At 35.8% G+C, this 26,967-nt stretch overlaps 3 protein-coding genes across 6 annotated transcripts; 1 reads left to right on the top strand and 2 right to left on the bottom strand.

Moving 5' to 3' along the window:
• The first annotated feature begins 274 nt into the window (after positions 1 to 274).
• Positions 275 to 14,583, top strand: LOC121254594 (putative ciliary rootlet coiled-coil protein 2). Of its 4 annotated transcripts, none has more exons than XM_041154704.1 (18): positions 275 to 530; positions 934 to 996; positions 1,845 to 1,986; positions 2,170 to 2,273; positions 2,352 to 2,390; positions 3,084 to 3,167; positions 3,317 to 3,378; positions 5,493 to 5,595; positions 6,205 to 6,345; positions 9,142 to 9,210; positions 9,307 to 9,363; positions 9,492 to 9,755; positions 11,208 to 11,291; positions 11,434 to 11,544; positions 11,798 to 11,868; positions 13,115 to 13,333; positions 13,519 to 13,612; positions 13,929 to 14,583. In XM_041154704.1, the coding sequence occupies exons 3-18, from the start codon at positions 1,899 to 1,901 to the stop codon at positions 14,223 to 14,225; spliced, it is 1,887 nt and encodes a 628-aa protein (XP_041010638.1). In that variant the 5' UTR covers positions 275 to 530; positions 934 to 996; positions 1,845 to 1,898; the 3' UTR covers positions 14,226 to 14,583. The 4 variants fall into 4 exon arrangements, with proteins under 4 accessions (XP_041010638.1, XP_041010635.1, XP_041010637.1 ...); XM_041154701.1 differs by having other exon boundaries at positions 2,165 to 2,273; XM_041154703.1 differs by having other exon boundaries at positions 276 to 530; positions 1,893 to 1,986.
• A 308-nt stretch (positions 14,584 to 14,891) lies between these two features.
• LOC121254595 (LIM domain-containing protein WLIM1-like) lies at positions 14,892 to 17,249 on the bottom strand. The gene is made up of 5 exons (XM_041154705.1): positions 16,768 to 17,249; positions 15,941 to 16,037; positions 15,804 to 15,844; positions 15,564 to 15,647; positions 14,892 to 15,311 (listed from the first exon to the last, which is right to left on the bottom strand). The coding sequence occupies exons 1-5, from the start codon at positions 16,903 to 16,905 to the stop codon at positions 15,084 to 15,086; spliced, it is 588 nt and encodes a 195-aa protein (XP_041010639.1). The 5' UTR covers positions 16,906 to 17,249; the 3' UTR covers positions 14,892 to 15,083.
• Positions 17,250 to 18,515: 1,266 nt separating this feature from the next.
• On the bottom strand, positions 18,516 to 21,773 carry LOC121254592 (ADP-ribosylation factor-like protein 8b). Its single transcript, XM_041154700.1, has 6 exons — positions 21,591 to 21,773; positions 20,540 to 20,621; positions 20,398 to 20,430; positions 20,140 to 20,261; positions 19,131 to 19,292; positions 18,516 to 18,936 (listed from the first exon to the last, which is right to left on the bottom strand). Exons 1-6 carry the CDS (start codon positions 21,626 to 21,628, stop codon positions 18,819 to 18,821), a joined length of 555 nt encoding a protein of 184 aa, XP_041010634.1. The 5' UTR covers positions 21,629 to 21,773; the 3' UTR covers positions 18,516 to 18,818.
• Positions 21,774 to 26,967: the final 5,194 nt, after the last annotated feature.

The following is a 26,967-nucleotide window of genomic DNA, read 5'->3' as shown; positions in this document are numbered from 1 at the left end:
CTTCATGATTTGAGCGTGAACGGAGCCCGGTTTAGCCTTCTGTGGCGGTTAGACTTGAGACCCCGAGAGGTCCCAAGTCAGAGACGCTGCTTGGCTTTCCAGTGAAGAAAACAAATAATTAAAAGTTAATTACGTATTTTGTCCAATTGAATTGTGCCTCGTGCCACCACCATTCTTAAGGAAAATGTTTCATTATACATATGTACATGATTATCATGAGTTAATAAATTAACAAAAACGAAAGTAAATGGCGAAAAAATAACTCCTTCCGGATCCAGGTAAATAATACAGAGACATTTCTTGCAGAGACCGTAGGTCGTTAGAGAGAGAGAGAGAGAGAGAGAGAGAGAGAGAGGGGTAAGAGAGAGCCGTTTGATCTTTGAAGAGTGATGGCTCCCTCCATCTTCTAAGCAAAGCCAAATCAAACAAAAATTCTCCTTTTACTTTCTTACCTCTCTATTTCGATTCCTGCCATACCTGTTCGTTTTACATTTGCCCCTTCCTATTCCGTTATCTGCGAAATCTCTCAGGTAAACCCTCTTTGCATACCGATAATTATTTGAAATTCCAAGTTATCAGTGAAATATTGTTCACCATCAGTCATTTAATTCTGTTTCGGTTGATAGAAGATGATTTAACGGAATTTTCTTTGAGTTCAAACGTGTCAAGGGGGTGGGTATGTTTTTTTTTTTTTTTTTTTTTTTCCTTAAATGCAGAAATCCAAGTTCTTTTTTTGTACCTAAGTGGACGGATGTGCTCATTCCTACTTCAGCATCACTTTCCTAGTCTCCTGTTTTTGTTTGGATCAACGATTGACGAGAAGACCGTTTATTGTTTACGTTGGTGTACTTTGTGGTTCTCTTATTGTTTGGGATTGAATTATGTCGTCGGTTCTATTGGGTTTAACGATTGTACTCTTAAATTTTATTTCAGACATGGATGAAACTTTAAACGACAATGAATCCTTGACGACTCGCATCCAACAGTTGGAACGTGGTATTTACACTTCTCTTGGTTTTTGGCATTCATTCTTTTCGTTCTCAAATATGCCATCTTTTCGTGTCGAACGTATACTTTCAGTGGCCATCCCACGTACTTACTAACTTCCTGTTTATATTCGTTTTCTTTTCCTATTTTTATTCACATTGATCGGTAAATGAAGACATTTTATGAAACTCATGTAATGCTTACTTTGCCTCTCATTTTGTGGAGCTTTTACTCGTTAGTAATTTTCAAGTGTAATTTTCTTGGGGAATACTTTGTATAACTCAGTCCTGTTGTATACTTTTCCACCGTTTTCTTAATAAGACTTATACTACTTAGAACAGATATTTTTTTAACCCATAGAATCAGCTGCTTCTTACTTGTGTAAATTTCTCATCAGTTCAGTCAATTTGTGTAGGTGAGTTGCACCAATCACCCACTGGAAACCTTATCTTACGTGATTAACATAGCTATAAAAATATGTGGAATTCCCTTCTGTCCTGGTTAGATATACTAGTTTTTTCTTTTGATGTTGGGGAACCTCTCCAAGTCAGGGCCCTTTGGACCCACCCTTGCAGAGTAAATCTCGGTCCCGTACACAGCATCCTCGGAAGTTTCCCTACACGGAACTGGTTAAAGCGCTGGCTTTTCACTAGGAGGTGTGGCCCCAAAGGATTGTTTGCACCCATGAGGTGTTGAACCATGGACCTTGAAGGGAGTGATTCCCCAAGACCAAGTCTTTCACCACTTGGACCAACCCCTTGGGGTTCTGGCTAGATATACTAGTTTCACATAGCCAACTGGAGACAGTGCTTCCTAGGGCACTATCTAAAGTTGATCACAGGTTTTTCCACTATCAGATATACTTATGTCAACAAGATGTACTATATGGACCATTTCTCTTGTAGAGCGTGATGAATTGCGCAAGGATATTGAGCAATTGTGTATGCAACAAGCTGGACCTAGCTACCTTGCTGTGGCTACACGGATGCATTTTCAAAGGTATAATTTCTTTTTCTCATTCCAACAGGTCTATCTTCCCCTTACTCTCTTTCCCCATTTTTATCTTTTTCTTGGGTGGTGGGAATGGAAAAGGAGAGAAGAGGTGTCTGTAGCCTTCTTGTTGGTATTATTGAGTACACAATTAAAATATATTATAATAAAATTAATCCCCTATTAGGACAGCTGGCTTGGAGCAGGAGATTGAAAACTTGAAAAAGAAACTATCTACTTGCACAAGAGAGAATATAAATCTGCAAGAGGAGCTTTCAGAGGCCTACCGAATTAAAGTGAGATCTCTAAATTTTAATATGTGCAACTTTCTTCATCTATGTTAAATGCTCATGAGCCTCCTTTGCTGTCCCCAGAGCCAACTTGCTGAGCTGCATGGTATGGAGGTCTCAAAGGTCTCTCTCTGTCTGTCTTTCCCTCCCCCTGCTGTATTCCTTTTAGAAATTGCATTAACTGGATATAATTGCATGGGAAGCTATTTTCCAACTCTAACAAACGATTGCAAATTTTTACCTATCAAGAAAAAAAAAACTATTGCAAACTTTCTGTATATGGTATTTTAGAGGAATTTTTTTTCTCAACAATTGAAGATTTTATGAAAAGGTGTAGCACAAGTATACAAGAAGTATACAAGAGGACAAAAAAAAAAATTAAAAATTGTGTCAATTTGTTTGCACTTCATAAAGAATTTTTTATTTTACTGCCTTTACGTATTTTAGGATCTAGTTTGATCTGTTCTCACGTTCCATAAGGGAAAATAGTGATGGGTATGCTATTATAACCAACCTCCAATCTTGTAGTTAGATTTCAGAAAAACTTATTTTACTTATAAAAAAAAAAAAGATTTCAGAAGTGCTTGTTGTTATAATCTTGGAAACAGCTGCTTCTGTTGGCAACAAATTTAACACAATCTTGAAAAGGAAAGACAGAGGCTTACTGCTTCTTGGAAGCTGCATGGATGATCTTTTCTATATAGTTGTATGCATCTTTAGGTTTTGTTTTGGCTTTCCAATACTCTGAAGTGTAACCATTTTTGACAGAAATAGATGAAACCACATTTTATTTTTTGTCTCACTTTCCTTTTTCAGAATATGGAAGCTGAGAAGCAGGTTAAATTTTTCCAAGGCTGTGTAGCTTCTGCTTTTGCTGAGAGGGACCATTCAATAATGGAGGTTATGACAGTATCTTTTTGTTAAGTTTGAGTTATTTTATACTACTTTGTAAGAGCTTTCCTGCTTTTAATAACTATAGAAGTTTCTACATATGAAAAAAAAAAAAAAAACTATAGAAGTTTCTGAAGATGCTGTACTGCTTGTAACAGGCTGAGAAGGCCAAGGAGAAGGAGGAGATTATGTCACAGAGATTGGGCAATATTCAAATGAGGTATTTGTCAGTATTTTATCCCTTTGGGTGTTCATCTACTATCTGTACTCTGGGCGCAAAATAGAAAACAATTAAGGATTTTTTTTTCATTTGTTATATCCATCTATAGATGAAAATTGATGGAAATTGCCAAGGGCCTGTGGCTTGATTGGCATAACCCCAGCCACCAAAAAGGACGTCTGGAGTTCGAAACCCCCCCCTCACCCAAATGTATAAAAAAAAAAAAAAAAAAATTTGATGGAAATCACCTAAAAAGAAGCATTGTATTGAAAAAAAATCTCATTTGAGAAGCAGATGATAGTAGAAGACAAAAGATGAGGAGATACTTATCAAAGTCTGAAATTGTTCCTGTGGGTGATGTTCAGAATTTATCAGACTTGGCTAATTTACTGGGGTGCAGAATTTCTTCTATGTCTTTGAGGTATCTTGGACTTCCTTTGGGAGCCTCTTTTACAACTGTCAACATATGGGAAGGGGTGATTGAAAAAATTGAAAAGAGGTCAGTGGGTTGGAAGAGGATCTTCTTGACTAAGGGGGGAAGACTAACTCTTATAACGAGCACTTTGTCCAACCTGCCCACCTATTTCCTTTCTCTTTTTCCTCTTCCGGCAATAGTTGAAAAGAGGATTGGGAGTTTATTTCGAAATTTCTTATGGGGAGGCAATGGAGAGGATAAGAAGTTTCACTTGGTTAGTTGGAAGAAGGTTTGTCAACCACTGGATTGTGGTGGTTTGGGATTAAAGATTTAAGGGTTTTTAATAGAGCTTTACTTGGGAAATGGCTTTGGAGATATCAATTGGAGAGTAAAGCCGTTTGGAAAAATGTGATAGAAGTGAAATATGGAAGTTTGTGGGGAGGTTGGTGTACTAATGCAGCTAGTGGAGCTTATGGGGTTAGTTTGTGGAGATTTATTAGAAAAGGATGGGATTCCTTCTCCAATAATTTCAGATCTGTGGTGTGGGGATACCGCTCTCAAGCTGGAATTTCCTACCCTTTTCAGAATTGCTAGGGATCATAATGCAACTATTTATGATTCTTACTGCAGTAGTAACAACAAGGTTGAATGGAATATCATTTTTACAAGGGACGTTAATGACTGGGAAGTGGATGAAGTTAAGGCTCTGCTGGTTAAGCTCTACAGTTCAAAGTTGGTGCTTGAAAGAGAGGATAGCATGGTGTGGATTCGTGCTGGAAATGCTAAGTTTTCAGTCTCTACTTATTACAGAATTTTGTCTAGCCTTAGTAGTTGTGTTTTTCCTTGAAAAGTATTTGGAAAGTGAAAGTTCCCTCTTAAGTAAGGTTGCTTTTTTCTGTTGGGCGGCATATTTGGGTAAAGTATTGACTACTGATAATCTTAGAAGGAGAGGTCTGTTTATTGATGATTGGTGTGTTATGTGTAAAAGGGACGGAGAATCAGTAAATCACCTTTTTTTTCACTGCGAAGTGACAAGATTCTTGTGGAATGAGGTTTTGAGTTGGACAGGATTACATTGGGTAATGCCTAGAGAAGTGGTGGATCTGTTGGTAGGGTTGAAGGGTTTGAAGGGCTGTAAGAAGGCGGTGAGAGTTTGGAAGATGATTCCTACTTGTCTTATGTGGTGCATTTGGCTTGAAAGAAATGGGAGATGCTTCGAAGATGTAGGTGTTTTAGTTTTCTGGTGTTAGTTTATTTTCTTTTTTGGAAGTTGTAGGTGTTTCCTTTGTATATGTCCTGTGTACTTGGGCTTATGCCTATTTCTTTGAATAAAATTATTACTTATAAAAAAAAACAAAAATAGCAAACTATAAATGCTCTCGTGAAGGGGAGGAAAACTTATGCAATAAATATGTGTTGTGTGGTTTGAATTCGTTTCATTTAGTAAGTGGATTTTACAGCATGATTTGGTAATTTCTTGTTCTCTCTGAGTGGGGGTATGATAATTTAATTTGTTTTCTAGTTTTTCTTTTTTGTTCTTTTTTTTCATCAAGGCAATAAGAAGGTCTTATTGTTGGATAACATTTTTTTAGACCTTCTCAACCTGTGGATATCATTATGGAAGGCACCACAAGAATAATTTAGTTATTACTAACTGTACTTCTCTAATGTTCTAATCTGCATGATCTTGGTGATGCAGGTTAGAGGAGCTCACCTCGGATTGTCTTGGACAGAAGAAACTTAATGACACATTTCGCATTGCTCTAGCAAAGGAAGAAGATCAGAATAAGACTTTCAAGAAGGTGATTTTCTTCTTCCCCTGCCCCCAACACTCAACTCCCAAATAATGAACCTATCTTTTTGGTATATCTTAGGTGATAGTAAGATTGTTAAGAGGCACACATAGGTTATGATATATTTGATTAAATTTTAAACGATCAACAACATACGTTCTCCCCTAATTATCGGTACTTAGAAGCCCTATGGTATATTGTTGAAAGACCTTACACAATCAGGGTAGCAATGTGATATTTCCCTGTTGAGTGCATGGCACTTGTCATCTATTTATTTTGCCTTCTTACTTAGTGTTATTGTTGAGACCAAGTTTTGAAACTTGATATGTTTTTTTCCTTTCATCTTTTTTTTTTTTTTTTTTTTATAAGTAAAAGTAAAACTTTATTAATAGGAATAGACATAGCCAAAGTACATAGGAAGCATACACATAAAATGCCTAAGTACCACTAAGCACTAGTGAGCGATACATGTCATTAAAACTGTCCTCATTACAAATAATGACCAAAGCCCAAGAAAATAAAGTATTATAAAAGAATCTCTTCGGCTCATCCAAGGAATGCTCCCAGTCTTCAAAAGAATCTCTTTAGTTCATATGCATATATGTTTACTTATGACAGGTTATTGATAAATTTTACAACATAAGGCTAAATTCTCTCAAAGGATTTGAGGATACAAGTTGGGATGAAAAGTCTGAATGTCTTTTGCATGATCCTCAAGAAATGTGGAGCTTTAATGATACATCCACTTCCAAATACATCGTAAGTTTTCATGGCTTTTAATTTTCCTTGAACCATCACAATCAATTATATAAGTTTCATCTTATGGCTGGATAGCATGATGGTAAATCTTATTTGTAGTAGTGAATGAGTAAAATATAAATTTCATCTCATTGTGTTGTTTGGATCTTAGATATGACTGCCTTTCATGCAAAAAATGATTTGAAGGTACCTAATTTGTTGACTTATGTCTAAACTAATAAGATCAACACCATCTTGTTTAATTATACTTGTAAACAATACTTTTTATGTATACCCCTTCTTGTTTTGGACTAGGAGTGAACCGGTATGAGAGAGCTGAAGCAAATCAAACTAGTAAACCTTGTCAGAAACAAAACACAAAATTTTTTGCAACATACGGGTCCAAAATTAGGGTTTAGAATTATCATTATTATTTTTGGTATTTTTATTATTTTCAAGATCTGTTTTGAGATAGTGACAGTATTGGATTGGGTTCCTTCCACAGCCTACATCCGTATATCCCTCTATTTGATTTCCTAATTTGAATAGTTTCCTAATTGGAAACCAATTCACATGTCAAAAACCCTCTCATAAATCCTCTCTTTTCCTTATAATATTCCCTTCAGTAAACTCACAGAACCCCCACGGACAGAACCTTCCCATGTGAAAACCAAAATTTCCCTACCCATACAGCCACCCCGCTGGAAACCACCATAGAAGACACCGCCAGTAAGTCTTCCTCCCCTCACGACGTGCGTCGACTCCTAAACCCCCCTTTGCCGCTCTCTCTCCATTGTCAACAACCAAACAGGCCTTGTGTGTTCTGCTCAATCCACTTTGACTGTAGAGGATGTTGGAGCACCACCCAGACTGCCCAGACACTGCCGACCCAGCCACCGGAACTCGGACACGCATCCCTCCTCCCTTGAGGGACCCTCTATTTGTGCCGCAGTGACTCCCAACCGCTAGAGCCACTATCACATTCAGCCTCCTTTCTCGGTCACGAGCTACGACGTGAGATTGTGGAAGCAGCGCTAAGAAATGATGATTTTGTGGATACAGAGCAGTAGTGCCATGAGTAGAATAAATTTCCAAAGGCTTAGTGTGTGATTTAGACATTTAAGCAGTGTTGGTATCACATAGAACTAGCTTATGTCATTTCTTTTATTTTCAGCTTTTATGTTATGAGAGACTGTCATGCTAGATAAGTTTTATGATCCAATAAATGAAGTATTTTTATGAGACTGAATCTCTTTACCGGGTATTATGTTATGAATGTACATAACATTCCTGACCTACGGGAAGGGGTGTTTCATTTTCACCTGATAAAGTCCAAATTACTTGAGTTAGCATGAGGATCCTAGCATAAAGATATAGGTTGACTTTTCAAGAATACCGCCATTAGACAAAATTCCAATAAACTTGGTGTAAATTGTGTCAAAGGCGAACAAGGATTATTGGAAGACTTTGGTTAAAAAGTCAAAGGTGTTCGGTGTGGTACTTATGGGATTACTGGGAAGAGTTGTTAGATAATCTACGAGGATTACAATTTACTATCGAGCATCAATTCAGAGAAGGAAATTCTCCGGCAGACGCCTTGGCCCGTTTTGGTGAACAAGGCTTTAATATGAGATTTAATCATTTTGTTTCTCTACCTCAGCACGTTAAAGGTATGATTCGGTTGGACAAGGTAGAACTTCCAAACATCCGTCTCTAGTTTTTATTGGTTTTTCTTAGGTCTGTTTAGTTTCTTCATGCTTTTTGTCACTAGGCAAGTTTTAGTTTGTTCCTAGGCATGTTTAGATTTGCATAGGTCTGGTTGGTCGCTTGGTTTGTTTCTTTGTAATGTCTGGTTGTCCTGAATGTTACCACGGTATTCATCCACCATAAGTGAGGGCTTATTAATAAACTTGGGACGGGGTTGCTATGTGGGTGGCTACCGGCTCTTCGGTAAAAAAAAAAATTGTGTCAAATTCCAATAAATCCCACATTGAAGAATAAAGAAAGTCATAATGTGCATAGTTGCTATATATAGATGGTAATCCTGCATCAGACAAAGAAAGCAATAAATTGTACTTCAAGCCCCATATATAAATATTGGTACCAATAGTTCGGTGACTTCAGTTCAAATAGAGGCTTTGGGTCAAGTGGAGTTTGTGCTCAAATGGGGTTTTGTCCCAAAGTAATGTCTTCGATCTGAGGTGTTCTTTTCATGTGGAGGAGGTTTGGTTAGAAGAAGTCTTTTAGAAGAATGAACGAGTATTTTTCAAAGAGCTAGCTTTTGATATTTTGAGGCTTTGGGTGTATTGAGGGCTACCACCATCGTACTCCATATTATGTTATTGGAATGTCTACTCGATCGTCTCTATTTGTGGACTTGCGCATGTATCGAACGATGTAAATATTATATTTCTCTACTTCTTTGTCATCTAAAATCTTAAATTTATTATATGGAAAACATTGCTATCTTGGAAATTATCAATTAGATCCACAACAGACTTATCTCAATATCATGCTATAAAAACCAATCCAAATTCCGCTACTAGGATTCAAAACCTAATTTTCTGAAACCTAGGAGAGCTACTTATTGAAATTATTAACTGGCTTGTATGATATACAGCATTGTTATGTACAGGTTAGATGTGAAACACTAATTTAATTGATTTGCCTTTACCCTTTGTGAGTTGAGAAGTGTACATTGTCTGCTCATCTTGGTTGCCAAGTTGAATCTGATAGTTTAAATGCAAAATATTCTAGTGGTCATTTTATTATTGAGATATATTCATCTGCAACTCGAATAACTTATTGCTCAGACAGAGTGCGTTAGAAGAAGAGCTGGAGACGATGAGGAAATCAGTGGATAATCTTCAAAATAAGCTTCGGATGGTATGGCTTTAGTTCTGCTTCATTATGGCCTTTTAAGTCGCTAACTAAATAACTGTTCATGTATTAATCAAATATATACTTTCTTGTTGTCAATAGGGGTTGGACATTGAAAATCATCTAAAGGGAAAAGTTCGTGAATTGGAAAAGAAGAAAGTGAGCTCTTCACTGTCTGAAGATTCAACTACCTTTTTTGAATTCCAGAAAAGACTGAAAGAAAAATAACACGATATTATATCCCAATCTCGTTTGTTTATTTTTTAACCTAATTTCCTTACATGCAGATAGTTACAGACAAAATGATCAAGAATGGGATAGCGGAGCTGTATCAATACCATTCTCAGCAAAGAGTTCATGTCATGAATTTACTTGATGAGGGAAGATTTCATATGAAGTCAATTGTAGATGCGATAGAGAAAAAGATTAGACAATTTGAAGTGAGAAAAGTACAAAGTTCAGGGCCTTCTCAAGAAGATGAAAAACGAGATGAATACGAATGTCGAGATGTACATATGACCTCTGAGGCTGGCTTCGACTTGCTATCTAAGGTTTGTTCACTGAGGTTCCGTGTGCATGACGTATATTTGCTTTTATTTACTACATAAATTTTGTATTGCTTGATTTTTTTAAAAAACTTTTGCTTATCACATGAGAATGACTAGGGAGGGCAACCTATATAACAGTACAAGTATTCATCCTGTCTCATTCATATTGATTTTGGCTTAACATATTACATAGTGCACATACCTGTAGTGGTGCTTTTTATGTAGATAGCTGGATGATTGACAAAACATCTAACCATGTAACGCCCCAATGGAAGACCCAAACGATATGGCCTATACTCTAAAAGGACTAGTCAATGATACAATTGGAGCCCCATTGTAATCTTATAAAGAGTAAGAACTTCTCCTTCTCAAACAATGTGGGATCCCATACACCACCTACTATTATCCTTATCATATGGGCTATTACAATCTCTTCCCTTAAATTCCCGATGTCCTCATCGGGCCTATCCGTAGTAGGTGGCACGACTCAAGTTCCACATTTCTAGTTGGGATAGGCTCTGATACTATTTGTAACATCCCAATGGAAGACCCAAACCACATGACCTATACTCTAAAATGACTAGTCAATGATACAATTGGACTCTTATTAGAATCTTTTAAAGAGCAAGAACTTCTCATTTTCAAGTAATGTGGGATCTCATATACCACCTATACCCTTATTCTTATCGGGTATCACAAATTAATTATAGATAATCTAAACCATTAATTGTGTGAAGATGCCTTGATAGTCCATATAAAACAGGTAGAAGCCTCATTGAGACACAATGCCTTTTGTCCTTTCCAATGCTTTGACATCGGATATCTTTGTGGACTTTCATGTAAAAAGTCCGTACTGTATTTTCTTGCAAAGACTTTTGAAGTGAAGAAACTGGGAATCACACGGTAAATCTAGGACTAGGAGCAGCTTAGCTTTCCACCAAGTGTGAAAATTTTGTGTGTGTGTGTTCCTCCGACCCCCCACACCACAACGCACCGAGTTAAAGCATGAAAAATTATAATAGGACAGTGTTTAGGAGTATTTTCACATTCATAGTCCAAATTTGCCCTCCTTCAAAATGAGTTGACGGGCATGTGTTTCACCTGAAGGAAAGAATTGAGGATTTGTTGGGTATAACCCGTGTTTAGTGGAATGTGTGCTAATAAGTTTAATCCAAGTGATCAAGAATATTTCCATTACTTAAGTGACATTGGGGATAAATAAAAATCAAAGTTGCCTGCCTTTGAGAAAGTGAGAATTCTGATCAAAAGGAAGAAGGAAGAGAAAAGGCTGTGCAGCTCTCTATCTTCTACGTATTCTATCCGACTTTGAGAACTGGTGTTTACAATATTATTTCAAGTCAAGTTAAGGCTTAATCATTATGTATAACCTCGTAAGAATGTTGACCATAGTTTCTTGGTACTTATAATTTTAATACCAGTTTACACCTTGTTCAGAGGAATGGTCCAGACTTGCTGGGTATTGTGGCTGATGGGAAAGGTGGTGCCTCCAAAGTCCTTGCACAGGCATTGCAAGAGAAGGTTTTTTAAGTCTCTCTTCTCTCTCTCTCTCTCTCTCCTCCCACTTTTCTGTTTATTGTTTTCCTTTGCAGTGTGCACTGTGAGCTTTGGATAGGTTGTGTATTCTTTTTTCTTTTTTTCTCAAGTATTAAATCTTTATCAGGTTGGAGCATTGTTGCTTTTATCACAGCAGGAAGAAAGACATTTACTGGAGAGAAATGTAAATGGAGCTCTTCAAAGGAAAATTGAGGAGCTACAGAGAAATTTATTGCAGGTAATTTCAGAAGTACTTGTTTCTGCACTTCAGTTCCATGTTGAAAAAAAAGGACATTTATGTGGTTCTAGGCAGAAAATATTTGAGTCCGGAACTTAGCTTCTAATATTGTAGTTAGCCATGCCATTATGTACATGAAGTCTTTGGTTTCTTGTTCAAAATTAAATTGCTTTCACCTTATCTTTAGTGTGCTATGGACTGAGCATGGCTAGCTTTCAACTATTGTAGCTTTGCAATTTTTTTATTGGCCCAGGTTACCAATGAAAAGGTCAAAGCTCTCATGGACTTTGCACAGCTAAAGCAGGAATATCAACTATTTCAGGAGTACGTTCTTTTTCCTATCATATAAGTTTTTTTTTTTTTTTTTTTTTTTTGTCTTGTCTTATAAAAAAAAGTTATTTTTTTTGTCTACTATGACTACTTTTGTTTTCCAGTCAAAAGAACATCTAAAATTTCACCATCACTATTTCTCTCTTGGAGCTTGGTGTACATCAATAATAGTCGTTGAAACCTCCTATCTTGATGAATTACATTTATTGATGATGCGTCAATAAGATCGAATGTTGTGTCTTGTGAGCTAATATGTGATCATAACTGAATGTCCTGTACTTCAATCTTTTAGCCACTAACGTCACAATAATCGAGTCAGTCCATGTTTGGATTCAAGTGAAAGTCATCTACAATAGAGTAGTTTTCCATCTACAGTAAATTTTTTCTCAACTTCTTCCCTAACATACTACTCTTCTCGACTCATTATATTTCATCTTTTCATTAGAATGTATGATTGTAATTCAAATGAAGAATAGTTTAACTTAAAAAAATACATAAAAAAAAGAACATCAAATTCAATATTTATATATATTTAAGGTGAGACCCACATTTACACAAAAACCAATAAAACTTTCATCTTTCCATTTTTCACTATTCATTAAAAATTTCCCAACATTTTACGTCAAAACATCCCCTTAAAGTACGGGCCTTGGGGTATTGTCCTTGAATTTTGCATGGAAGTCTCAAGGCATTCCTTGGCAACCTAACGTGACAGTGGAACATATAGGAGAACAGAGAAAGAATGGACTTTTTCAACACGTTCAAATATTGCTCTCTCTCTCTCTCTCTCTCTCTCTCACAGCCTCATCTACTTAAATTGAACTTTTATTTGATCCTTTTAATTGTATAAATACCAAGTTGAAGTCTTTCTTTTTGTCTCTTAAATTGTTTTATCAATTGCTTAAGTGGCTTCTGTTGTAGATTCTCTTTCATCAAGCCATACATATTTATATATCACATTGTATAAACCTCTTGATTGTATTGTTATGAGAAAACAGAGCTCCACCATTATGAAGGAAGAAACCCAATCACTCTTCCTATGATCTTTCTAACTGATAAATTTGGGTATTGTTTGTCAGCTTCTTGTAGATTTGTTCTATAGGTGCTTTTTTTGTGACACGTCTTTGTTTCCTTTGCGCTTTGCTTGTTGAAAAATTTTCTGCACCTTTGGCAATAGTTGGTTTTACCGCTTGATGACTTATGACAGTAGTACTTGAGCAGATCTGATGCATTTATGCAGGAAAATTGGTAAGGAGACTACAGAAGGAAAAGGTCTGGCTGGTATTGGGGGACTAAAACTTTTAACTCATGAAAGAGATGGTAAGTTAAAAAACTTGCTAAAGAGAACATATCTGAGACGTTGGATTGGCACACTAGATGTTAGTGGTGATGAGGCTGAAGCTTACCAGAATAATGAAGGTAAATTCTTCAGCAAAAGGAATAGCCTGGACTTTGCCAGGTTAGTGAAAATATTTGGGACTTTCTTTTGCACTGCATGAATGCATGACTGAAGATGTGTGATTCTTATGCATGCAAAATGGTATTCCATAATTTGTCTGCTAATTAATCGGTAAGAATTTATTTAAAAGAGTATGCCTTTTCTTTATTTTTCATTTACATTATTTTACTTCTTCAACTTTTCAGAATGAAAATTGAACATGCAACTCTTAAGGAAAGCATGGAAAGTATGGAGCATCTGACATCTTCGATTCATAGGCTCCGCCTCTCTCTTTTGAAGGTATAACTCTCTCATATATTCCTAGAATTGTTACTGCAAAGAATGGGATGAGCAATTTCTTTGCTCTTTGGAGCTGGGCCAGGGATGTGTTAAATATTATGAATAGTGATCTGGTTCAAGGGTTCCTTACTTTTTGATGGATACCTTTTCATTTCGTTTACCTTGTGGTCAAAAGAGTATCATAACGTAGTTTGCCCACCTGATAGCTTGGAATTTCTCATGTCTGTTTGATTAAAAGCTAGCAGAGTGATTCTAACTAATAACTATCGGTCTAAAATTGATAGCCCATTTGCTTGTGCTATAATCTATGTTGTAGGCCAAGGAATCAGTTTCGGAAGGTACAGTTACTAGCGTTTCAGAAACTCTAGATGATGTTATTAATGAAGCAAAACTTGTCAAGACTGCCCTTGGCAGCTCGCTACCCATCAGTTGGTCAGCTGAGGCTGATGTTGGTTCCGTTTATGAAAGCATTGGCAATGATCCCAAAGAGATTTATGGGGAATCTAGCATTGAGAAGATAGATTCTGTTTCTGCTGCAGGATTTGAGATGGTGGAGCTCCTCGTACTTGCAGCTCAGATATTGAAGGACAACACAATGAAAAGTGGTCGCTGAGACACAAGCCGATTGAGCTCTGATAACGCATGGTCTTGGTTCTGGGCAAGATTTGGCACCGGTTAATTGTTATTGAATGCACCGCGAAGGCTATGAGGAGGTGGGTAACATGAGTATTGATTGGTTGGATGCGGGAGGAAAGTGATATGTATGCTGTGTGACAATGGGACAAAAGGAAAATATGTTCAGTAAAATGTGAAGGTTCTTGCAGTAGCTTGTGATTGTATATGAAAAAACGTATTTGTTAGAAAAAATCCCCCTGAACTTTCACTGGGGAATGTTTATCAGTTCAGTTAATGTATAGTACTGTTTAATTGTGTTCATATTATGAATTGAACCCATGGTTCATTACTGGGAACCAGGACTTCTGAAGTAGGGAACTACCATAGCACTTCTGGAAATAATAAGTAGGTACTTCATATGCATTTTGGTTTTAGGTTGTACGTGTTCATATGATCGGTTATGGACCAATCAAAGAAAAATAATTTAAATAAAAAAAAAGTGCGTACAGGAAGATAAGCTGATATCATTAGGAAATGTTGAATTTCACAGAAAACATTGATTATTCCACAGATGGAAAAACCAAATATACCAGAAAGAAAAATTACTCGTTGATAGGACTCCAAGCCACTGAAAAACTTCATATGGTATGAGATGCTGAAAGCAGGAAACAAAGTCACCAAACGGCACGTTATATGAGAGAAATCACGTGATCGTACAGAAACAAATCTCCAACGGTACATCCGAATACCCACAACTTCTATAACAAAGTTCTTAAATTGGACATTATTTTACAAACAAGACAGAATTATAAACCATAAAGGGTGGGTGCTACGTGAGAATTCGTTGAAGTTGGGTTTATGATTCAGCAGCAATTTCCATGGCAGAGGCGCTCTCGGTCATCGGATTATTTTCACGGTCGCTCTCAAGCTGGCTGTAGTTCCCTTTCTCCTTGAAGAGTTGGATGTGGTGGTGTTTGCAATAGAGCTTTCCTTCATGAGCAATGTAGTTAGATGGGCTTATGGTGCAACCTCCATGCGTGCATTTGAAGCAGCTCCTATGGTATGGGGTCCCATTAACCGATACCTTTAACGACATAAAACATCATTATTTCTTCAGAAGCGGATCTGTTCATCACAGAATCGGTAATACATTTTTACAGTATAATATAGGTTATAGATTCCACAGTTGGTTGTTGATTGAAGATCAGAATTCATATCCTGAAATCCTGAAAACCCTCAAGTTACTGCTAAAATTGTTCACAAGCATTTGAAGTTTAATCACAAAGGCTGCTATTTCTTGGATTCTGTCCTTATAAATGTATGCTATGCTTGTTACCTTCTCAATCGGGTAAACGGTCTTGTTGCACCCCACACATTTCTCTCTGGTGCCAGCAAACATGTTGGAGACTGCCTTAGCATTCTGTTTAACAGCCAGTTCACGTTAGCAGCAAGTAGTCCTAGATATTTTTTATTTTTTATTTTGCCATACAGAAATTGGTAAACTTGCTACGGTGAAATTAAAGTTCAGGTTCTTTTCTGAATGATTAAGATGACAATATTGTTTCTTAAGAGTTACCTCGTCGAGATGTTTTTCTGGTTTCAAGATTTTGGGTGTTCCTAAAAGAATGTTAAGAGAGCAGAACGACTGAGTATCGTAATAACATAGTGCGGGGGAGTGGAATTATTTGAATCCAGAAAAGAACATGCATTTACCCTCGAAGCTCTTGTCCAGGCTGCCTGTTCGCTTGAAGAGTTGATCATAATGAGGCCTGCAGTACAGGACCCCCTCGAAAGAACAATAGTTGCTGAGCTGCAAATGGAGAAAAAAGCAAAATGAATTATTCTTCAGAACAATGGGTTGGCTCCAACGATTGAGCAACAGTTTTACAGGATTGGCCAAACTACTTTTTCCCATAAACAATCTCAGACCTACTCAAGCCTGGTAATTCGTGGAAGAATTGTTTTGAAAGTAAAACTCTGTAAGAATGTCGGTAATTGGGTCAATGATATCTATTATACTCTAGTCCTCAGAAATTAGTGATAGAAATTTAGAATGAAATGAAGAAGAGAAGTGATTGAGGACTATATATAGAGATGAGATCAAATAAATATCTTAAAAATTAAATCCTTAACAAGATACATATTTTGATAATCATGAAAATCAAGTTTTTTTTATGCAGATAATAATCAAATGAAATTCCTGGTTTGAACGGGGTGAGTTATGCTTGCATCGATTGCTATCAATGACTAATCCGTTGTAGACATCATGGGTGCAAGGTACATGCACAAAAAATGGGAAAAAATGGACACATGATCCATTCAAGAACGCGGTGACAATAAATTCTGTCCACGTTCATTTTCATGGTTACTTATCAGCGAACAAAACAACAACAATAATTATCATTCATATATATAGAGTTTCCTGGGAACAATTTAAAAAAAAAAAAAAAAAAAAAAAAAATGCCCGCTTAAGATAGATCATAATAAACACGCATACGCACATCGAAGATCTGGATGCATAGCTAACTAGAGTTGAGTACCTTAAGGGTGCCCCTGCAATGATGACATCGGAAGCAGGCTTTGTGGTACACACGGTTATCTGCAGCTAACTTATCGACCAAATACACGGTCTTGTCGCAGGCGGTGCACTTCTGTGTGGTTCCCGCAAAGGTGGCCATTGCAGCTTCCTATCCAACCCCAACACAGTCACCAACTATAGCTCAGGGAGGACTAGCAAGAACAGTAGCCTTTTTATATTTTTGCTCCTATTTTATCTTCCTATTTTGTTATTTGGCTGCTTGCTTTATTTCTGTGTCTCTCTCTCTCTCTCTCCGTATTCCTCTTTATCAATAGCTAGAGATCTAGGAAGACAACCGGAGAATGAGATGAAAAGCAGTGAGAGAGAGAATTGTGGGTTGCAGTGAATTGCGGGTGATATGAAACCAAATTTATAGACTCATTTGATGGGAGAATGGCCTTTAGCAATCATGTTGTCCGAAATTAAAGTAACTCGGTACCAAACATCCTATGTTCATGACATCCCCTCCCTCCCCAAACTTTTTCTTTTCCCTTTTCGATTTACATGAAGTTTTAAACTTTTTTATGTGCTGAAATTGTGGTGACTATTAAAATTCCATGGTAGCTTTTAATTGTCATCATGAGAACATGCCTTTGGTTAATACGAATTGTTAAAAAAATAATAAGAAGATTAGAGAGCTCCCCTGTCTAATCAAGTGAGTAAAAGAAGATTAGGGAGCTGAATCATCATGAGACTTCATTGCTTTTATGGGTAAAAAAAATTCTCTTTTCCGCTGAAGGTGGTGGGTCTAAGGCGCTGTTGATTACTAAATTTCATCATGGCATGCCCATCTTTTGATTCCCATAGTTTCCTTCTTTCTTACTGCTATATGATTTGGAGTATTATGTATTCTTTTTATAAATGTGTTCATGCTTTTTTCTCGCTTCTTTTTTTAATTTTTTCGGTTCTTCATTATGGGATCTCATAATTAAGGTGTACTAAAAAGGAGGGAGGGAGAGAGAGAGAGAGAGAGAGAGAGAGAGAGAGAGAGAGGGAGAGAGAGAGAGAGAGAGAGAGTATACCGTCTAGCACAATTCTCTAGCTCAACAAGGGGTCCATGATACGATTAAGGCCCAGTGATGTATTCTTGGAAAGCGGTGATAATAGACCTATACCAGACCCAAGTTCATATGAAATTCCATTAAACAGTTCCTCCACCCTGCCTTTTTCTACAATCTCTTTATTAACAAACTGTACTCCTTGATTCAACTTCTAGAAAATCAAAGAAGAAACCCTAATGGGATATTTTTATAAAATGATGAAGATTCTAATTAATTATTTATGGTTAAGAGTGTCAAGAGGACATTTGGTGCAGTGGTATGTTTCTTGTTTTGGTTGGAGGAGGTCTTGATTCTCGAAATGCCTTAATTGTCTTTGGGTTGTATGACTTTTACGATTAAAGTGAACTAACATGTTCTGAATCGAGAATGACACGTTGGATTGGATCAATTTTTACTTCTACATACCTCGACATGACATGACATGAATGTGAAAGGAGTTCGGGAATCTTTTTTCTTTTTTTGGAATAAAATAATTTATTTGCTTCCCCCCCCAACCCAAATTTTGCAGAGTGAATCTCAAAAGATATGAAGAAGATCACCCACCAAGCTGTACAAACAACTTTCATCGAATGATTTTCCCTAGAATCCTATGTATCCATGAGATAATGAATGACATTTTCGTACAGAGCTGATTATAATGAAGCCATTATTCCATCCAAAACCACCAAGGCTTGTAGCATGTTCAAACTATAAAACACACTGAACAATTTATATACAAAAAATACGAATCATTTGCGTGTTGCAACATCCAAACCAAGTCTGCACCAGAGCCTCTAGATGTTAACCCCACACAACAAATAACAATGCAACTGAAGCCAAATAGAGAAAGACCACGGTCAGACTAATCAATAAACCTGGTTAGACAGAACAGCCGAAGCCACTTTCACCAGCTTCAGATCCACTCTTTAACAATCGAGATGAATGACCGCATGAAAAGTTTACAAGCCGAGACTCAATTCTTTGATTTAGAATGCTTCACAAGCCAATCAATAACCGTATCAATGTTGGTGGAGTTCTTGCAAGAAATCATGTAGCAACAAACTTCTCTATCAGTAATGGACTTGAGCCCCCTGCACGTGTGGAATACCATTTTCAAAACTACAGTTAATATATTAAAAAAAAAAAAAAAACTCAAAAGCCTAATTGGAACCTAAAGAAAAGGGCCTATATAAGGGCGTTGAATAGCTGATGAGTCATTCAGCACAGAATACAAATTTGGGTGGACGCTAAAAAACCATTTAAAAATTTGTTACTTTCCACTTACATTTGCTCTGTCAGATCCTCTTTAGACAAAGCTCCTGGTTTGTCAATCTTGTTACCCAGTACCAGCAAGGGAATGCCATTAAGTGAAGGCTTACTCAACAAGTCATGAAGTTCACTTCTTGAGACAGGCAAGTTCTCAAAATCAGCAGCATCCACAACATACCTGCAACATGCAAAAAGCAAGGTAACAAATTGTTGGTCCCAAAAAAATAGTACACTGAATTGGCAAGCTATAACCTAAACTGATCAGTTATAAAAATGAAAACAAAAACCAAAAAAATAAAAAATAAAAAAAAAATAAAACAGAGGTATACTTTCTGTATACTTGGGCAATGCTCTTTATACTTTTCCAATGTTCATAAAAAGTAAAAAAAAAAAAAAAAAAAAAAAAAAAAAAAAAAAAAAGTTGCTTGCATTGTTACTTAGAACATTTTCCAAATTTTATGGAACTCCACCCCCGGCGCCCTTATTTTTTAGGGCAAGAGCCCCACAACCACAAAAAGAGAAAATAATATCAGATATTTCTTGTAGCATAATAAATAATTGGGGAATGTTTGTAGAATACCAAGGACAAAATTGATAAATAGCAGGTAGATAGACATTACTATTAAGAAAACGGTAGGTCGAAACAAATTTCTGCCCTTCACAACACCTTCTGAAAGACATCGATGTATATATACTATAAACCCCAACATCCAATATTACAAATCATAACCCCCTTATAAGAAAGAAGAACAAACTTCTAGACGAAGGTCTTTACAGTGAAAAATAAGATTACTTCAGGTTTCAAGTAACTTCTTCAGCATTCGATACCTTCTATCTACTAATAGAATGATACTAACAAAAGAGTATCAGTGGAAGCTTAAGCCGTAAGTTAAGCTTTTAGCCAACACAATGTCATCTCGCAGATTCAAAAGAACTAAGGAAAAAGTAAGAAACTTGTAGGCTCGAAGCAATAAACAGAGACATTCCAATGTATCTAAAAGTGTTAAGGACAAAAGGGAACATACACGATGGCCGAAACTGCACGACAGTATCTCTCCCACATACTACGGAATCTGGGCTGACCTCCAAGATCCCATAGCTTTATTGTCACATTCCCTTTAGTTACCTTCCTCATATTAAATCCAACCTGCAGATAAAAAAAAATGCTTAATGTGACATGTCCAATAGATAGCTTGTTGCTACAAAATGATAAATTCTCTGGCTGGTTGACGTCTTTTATGGTGAAAATTAGAGCCAGATATTAATAGAGAAAGATGACACACCGTTGGAATCATGTCTTCACTATATCCACCAGTCTTGAAGTAAATTCCAGAAACAGAAATTTTGTCATCAGCATCGAATTGAAAGAGATAAAAGAATGTAATAAAAGGAAGAATTGACACATCTCATAAATAATTTACTTACAGCAACAACGTTTACAAGTGATGTTTTCCCAGCATTCTGAAGGCCTATTAAAGATAGCTCCATTTCTTGCTTGAAGAAGAGACTAGAATAAGAAAAGAAAAAAGATTGCATAATGTTAGGCTAGAAGCTATATCCAGAGAATCATGAGTTAATTAATAAACACTGGCAACAGAATCAGAATATTATACAATGTTCACCTCAAATGCACATGAAGAGTTATAGTTGATTCAAGGGGCTTCCCAGGTGTTAATAAAAAGGCATCTATAATTTTTTTTGATAGGTAATGAAAAGGCATCTACAAATGATCCAAAATGCATCAAGAAAAGGGCGAAAAATATAATGAGAACAATAATCTTAGAAGTTTCAGCAGAAGTTAAAAGAAACGCCCGCTGGAAATATGATCATCATCAAAAGTAATCATATCTATTTACCAATTCCCACCTAAGACGTAATACAAACACTCATGGCTTGGCCAGGCCAAGTGAAATGCATACACCGCCACAACCTAATTGTAATGGAATACCATATCAACTATTCCACGTTTATTTAGTACCGTTCTTCAATTCAGATCCTACATTATTCCTGATACCAATTACGTAACCCACCCATAAGCAAGCTTCATTTGTTGTATTGGGAAACCATATCTTTTAGTCAAAGAAAAATCAACACAGTTGCTATGTCAAATAGTCGTATTTGCCTAATTCATTTGGAAATGCTTCCTATCAAATAACCCATATAATCTTTCTTTCTAACTTTTCTATACAACCGAGCAGATCCAAAGGAAAAATAACCAAAAAAAAGCTATACGAAAAAAAATGAAATTAACCCATATAATGTCCTTCCATTTGGTTATTGAGAAACCCAAAAAACAAAAAACGAGATCATTAATCTCATGACATGAACTGCCGTTTCAAGTAAGCACTGGGTTCAGCAGAGTTGAAACCACAATTTTTCTCAACGCCATAACAAAGAAAAAAATGGGACTTGGATTCGCTTTTCAACGTACGCTTTCTCAGCATCTAAAACGAGAGGGAAAAAGGCTAGTAGTTACCTTCGTAACCAATTGAGAAGAGCTTCCCATAGCCCCATGGCGAAGGAGAAATACCACAAATCGAAGAAAAGCGGATGATTTCGACTCGAGAATTCGATCGGAGAAGGGAGAAACCTTTGCCCTGCCTTTTCGGTTCCAGCTATTCCCTCTCTTTTTTTTTTTAGTAAAACTCAGAATTATGAGATTACGATTTCAACTTTCAAACGAAATGAAAACAGATAATAATTAGCAGCCGACAAAATCAAGAATGTTCCACTTACTGACCCACGCGCATGATCCGGTGGGTGGTGAATCTCAGCCAATGGCGTTAGATTTTCGCTACGAGACTTGAGGCTATCGTCGTTGAGATTTTTTTACGCGCCCAACGTGAAGTGGGCTCTTTTAATTGTAGAAGACAAAAAAGAAACTCCGAGAAGTCATTAATGAGTAAACGACGTTGTTTTGGACATGTGAAGGAAAGTGCCGCCGTCCCTCTCATACGAGATACGGTCCAGCTCCTCAGTTGATTTCGCCAGATTGTCTGGCTAGCATTTTTGACCAAAATGTGAGGGCTTTATAGGTTTTTCACATTTTTTCGAAGTTATCCAGATTCTTTTATTTTAGCGGAACGCTGGTGAAGGCGTGAAGCTGATAAAATAAGGTTTCATTTAGATTTAAAAATGAGTTAAGATGAATTAGAAATAATAATGACATAGATTATAAATAGTAATAAAATTTATGAGTTAAAATTATTGAATAATGATAAATAATAATGAAATAAATTAAGATGAATTGAGATAGATTGTGAATACAAATGAGACAAAAGTAATCGATAAATATGATGGATTAAATTTTTATTTTAAAAAAAATGTATTTAATAGTTAAGAAAGTAAATATTAAGAAATTAATTTTTTTAAATATTTAAAAATGCGTAAAAAATATTAAAAAAAAAAGAAAAAAATAAAAAAGTAAATTTATGCTTATGGATTGATTCCCTCGGTCCACATAGCACGGTCCTTTATTTTATTTAGCTCTCGACTCCCGTTGTTGCAAGGGTGTGCGAGGCCTTAACGTTTTATTTGATTTCACAACTATTCGTATTTTATCTTATTTAATTATTATAATTATTTTAAATTTTTATATAAAATAAAATAAATAATTTAATTTTTTAAATCTCAAAATAAATATAATATTAATAAAATATATTCTAATAATACCTTATTTAATTTTTAATTTTATTTATTTTATCTCATCTAATCTATAAAAGTAAAGTAAAAAAATTTGCGTGATGCGTGAATTGTAGACTGACCAATCAAACGGTGAAAAACACTTGTGGAGTTGATCATAACATTAAATGAAAAATATTAAATAAATCTTCACAACTACCTCACACTCCACACTCTACATTTTTTTTAATTTTTATAATTTTTTTCTTTTATCAAATATTTATTATATGAATAATGAATAGAAAATTTGAAATAATTTTAAAAAAAAATAAACTCAAAAAAAATATTAAAAAATTTAAAAATTTAAAAAAATATAGAATGTAGAGTGTGGTAGAAGTTGTGTAGCAAAATTCTAACATTAATTATGTATCCAACAGTGCCGACTGACTGATACGAACTTGAATGCAGATGCAGGGTGGCTCGTTGAGACCGATTCCTTTTGTTAAGTTGATGAAAAAAAATCGAAATCTTAAAAAATTAAAAGATCATGTACTAGTACTTACGATAATTTCCAGAAATTCAAATAAAATTTTGAAGTTTTAAGCGAGTATAAATGATATTCGAGGGGGAAAACTGTCATCAGCTTATAGTGTCGAACAAAGAAGGAAGAAGTAGCACCACAACGAAGCCAATTCACAAGTTGGTGAAGATCAACATGTTGAAGCATATTTCTTGCAGACATTTGAAGCTGAACGGGTAGAGATATGGACGCATGCACAGCATGCATGAGCATATATATAAATATAGAACAAAATGACATAACAATCATGCTGCATGGAAAAGGAAAAAAAAAACTACAGAGGTTTCGCGCGGCAGAAAGAAAGAGAGGCTATTAGAAGAATAGATCGTCTGAAAAACATTAATTAAGAAGATACAAATGGGTTGATTTTTTCTTTATTCAATGGGTTGGTTTTAAATGACGGGCTGATCATGATTCATGATCAATCAGTTAAGCTAATATTTCTATGTTTTGGATAGTTTTAAATGAATGGGTTCTATTGGATTACTTACAACAATACATGATACACACACACAACATATATACAATATCAATTTGATTCGATTAAGGTGAATCGACTCATTTGGACCAATGATCGAATCCATTTTACTATTTTTTAATTAATAAGTAAGATCAACAATGGACTGATTTTGATTGGTTTTCAATTTATATGTGTTAACGTCGTGTTTTATACGCCTTTTGACCAGGTTGTAGCAACTCGAGTCTTCAAAGTTGGGCCTGCAAAAACGAAGAAGAAAGAAAATGGGAGAGGGCGGTCTTGGGGTTGGGAGTATCCGATGCTAAAGTTAGTAGAATATTTTGAAAGTTTGTAAATAATGAGAGTTTAGAGAGATTTTTCGTACCTGAAAATTATTATTTATACTGGGAGTATGAGGGGATAGATCGTGCCTACCCCGTAGATCTCATGTCCTTTTTACTGTTCTTTTTATCATAGTCATTTAATGCGATGTGCCTCTAAAACGGTATCATTAATGTGGCGTGTTGCTTGGATAATAGTGTCATTAATGCGGCGTGATTTCCCGATTTACCTTATTATGCCAGTGTCTTCGGTTGTTCGTCGATGTCATATTGTCAGAGGATCAAGAGTCCCGCTGCTTCCTGCTCGTTCATGTGGGCAGGTACTTAAGGGCTAGATGTTGTGCGAGATATTTCTAGGACAGCGAGTCTCATCCCCTCTACAGTCTGCTCCCATATGGGGTGCATCCATGGGAGTTTACCTACGAGGCGGGCCGAGGGATCTTTTTGTTCTAGGCTGGGCCTTATTTTCTTATTCACTTAGTTGCTCCTCACAACCCACTAAAATGGGAAAAAAGTTTAAAACCCCTTACAATATTTATATGACTAGGTCATGATAGTTTAGATATGATCACATGCAATCTTATTAATTATATACTATTGTATGATTTTTTTTTCCTGAAAGTATTCCATAGATATAATATTTGAATGATGTATATATATATATATATATATATATATACACACATATAAACTATACTAGTTATGGTGCAACGTGCAAGGCACGTTTTTCTAATTGAGAAAAAAATATTGTGAGAATATTATGTTTAAGCAATAAATAATTATTGTATGAAGATGCATAATAATTATATTCTATTTATGGAGTACTAAGCAAAAGACTAATAGTTCACAATAGACTAATAGGAAGTGAAATTATAGTTTTTATCGTAAAAGTTGTTTATAGGATGTAAATGTTTTATAGGACTATCAAAGTGGTTGTTGTGTAGTTTGGAGGATGCATTCATTCAAGAGATATGTTGCTGTTTCTCCTACGACATGAATGGAAATAGCGTTGAATTTTTTGTGGCATTGTTGTTTCTATTGATCCATGCCAGCAATGAGTTGAATGATCCATTCTTTTTTAGAAGTTTGATCTGCCATGTGTTACAAATAAGGCAGATGCTCCTATATGAAATGAATTTAAAGCATTTGCATCATCAATATAGAAATAAAATAAGATAAGTATAAAAAATAGAAAGAATGATTCATTCAAAAAATGATTATATAATTTGAAATACTTCTTATTCCATTCCCCACAAACAAAATAACACATATTGTCATAATAATAATAATAATAAAAAATAGCTTGGATTTCCTCTTGTCCCCAAAGAGAATCATGAGATAAGTAAATAAAATTTGAATAAAATAATATAAAAAATGATTCCAAATTATTTTCATTTATTGGGGTCGATTATAAGAATAATAGATTAGTTTAAATAAGTTGTTTCATAATTTGTATTAAGAAAATTATAAAATAAAATTTTAAACGATTTGAAGGGAATGAGTGAATGTAAAAAAGATAAACTCGGTTAGAAAGAAATAAAATAAAAGGATAAAAACGTAATTTTCTAAATAGAAGAAATACAATGACAAAGATAAAAAGGGAAAAGTAAGAATATAGAGGGACAAAATGGGAAAACAATTTTGGAGAAAAAGCAACATCAAAGAATGAGGGAAAACAAAACTTGGAGAAAAATCAGTGTTTATGTACGTATAGGCTCTTTTTAGTTTTTATTCTAGAAGATATAATTAGTTGCAAATTTCAAAACGTGAAGAGCATGCTCTATTAATTACCAAAAGGCTTGATATGGAAGTCAAATCGGTTTGGTTAAGATGCCATAATTAAGTCAATTATCTTGATTATTGTGAACGTAATAGTTTTGATCTCCTTGAATAAACGAGCTAATTAATAACGCGAAGATCAGTGGAGTTTATAGAAATTCGGACGTATTGATCATGTGATCATGCATATTACCTATACAACTGCTTTTCAAAAACGAAGCAGAAGTCAGATCATGAAGAAGAAGATATTTATTCATGTATGGAGTCTGTACGTAATTATTTAATAGTTTCGTTCCATCGACGTTCCCTTTTACGGTACCGACAAGAACACATACGTGTTGGATTCGACCTTAATTGCATGGATCCTAGAAGTAGGAAGTAGGAAGCATCCTAGAAGGAGCAGATCAATGACGATCGAGCAAAACTCCAAGCCCATGCAGTTAACTCTTTGGTTTTTCCCTCACTTTACTGTACGTTTCTCTAGTTCTTCAATCAAGATTCAAACACAACAAAAATATACGTACAGTGATGAGCTAATTTTGAAGGAAACAAATGGCCGGCCGGGGACAAAAAAAGCCATAAACTACCCCACCTCGATCGGCATCTCTTCCTTCGTGGTAGATAGTTTCCGAGCAAGCTGTTCTATTCCAATATTTTCTAAATTTGCGCCTTGTTTTACTACATATATTTTTTAAAAACCTCGTGTAATGTAGCTGGAGTGAGGTGCATGCCCTTAATTTGGTCATCAGCAGAGGGATGGCGCCTATATTGCTAGAGATTCTTGACGGGCTGCGCCTTTGTGTTTCGACTCTTTGGGATCTTCAAGAAATGAGTTTTTCAGCTATTTTTGATGATGTAAGTTCTGTGGCAATGGTCATTATCATGGCGGCTATATCTTGTTTCATTGCTACGAGGAGAAGATCGATGACTTAATTGCCTGCTTTTGTTAACTGATTTTCAGCTTCCATTAGGCTTTAATTTGTATGCATTTTTGTCATCACTAATATTCATGGTTTTCTTTCGAGTGATCTGGTAGCTCTCCATGGAATGTTATTCTGCTAATTTGCGATTTCGT

This window comes from Juglans microcarpa x Juglans regia, chromosome 3D (assembly GCF_004785595.1).
Source record: "Juglans microcarpa x Juglans regia isolate MS1-56 chromosome 3D, Jm3101_v1.0, whole genome shotgun sequence".
Taxonomy (NCBI): Eukaryota; Viridiplantae; Streptophyta; class Magnoliopsida; order Fagales; family Juglandaceae; genus Juglans; species Juglans microcarpa x Juglans regia.
This window is presented reverse-complemented; position numbering and strand designations above follow the sequence as displayed.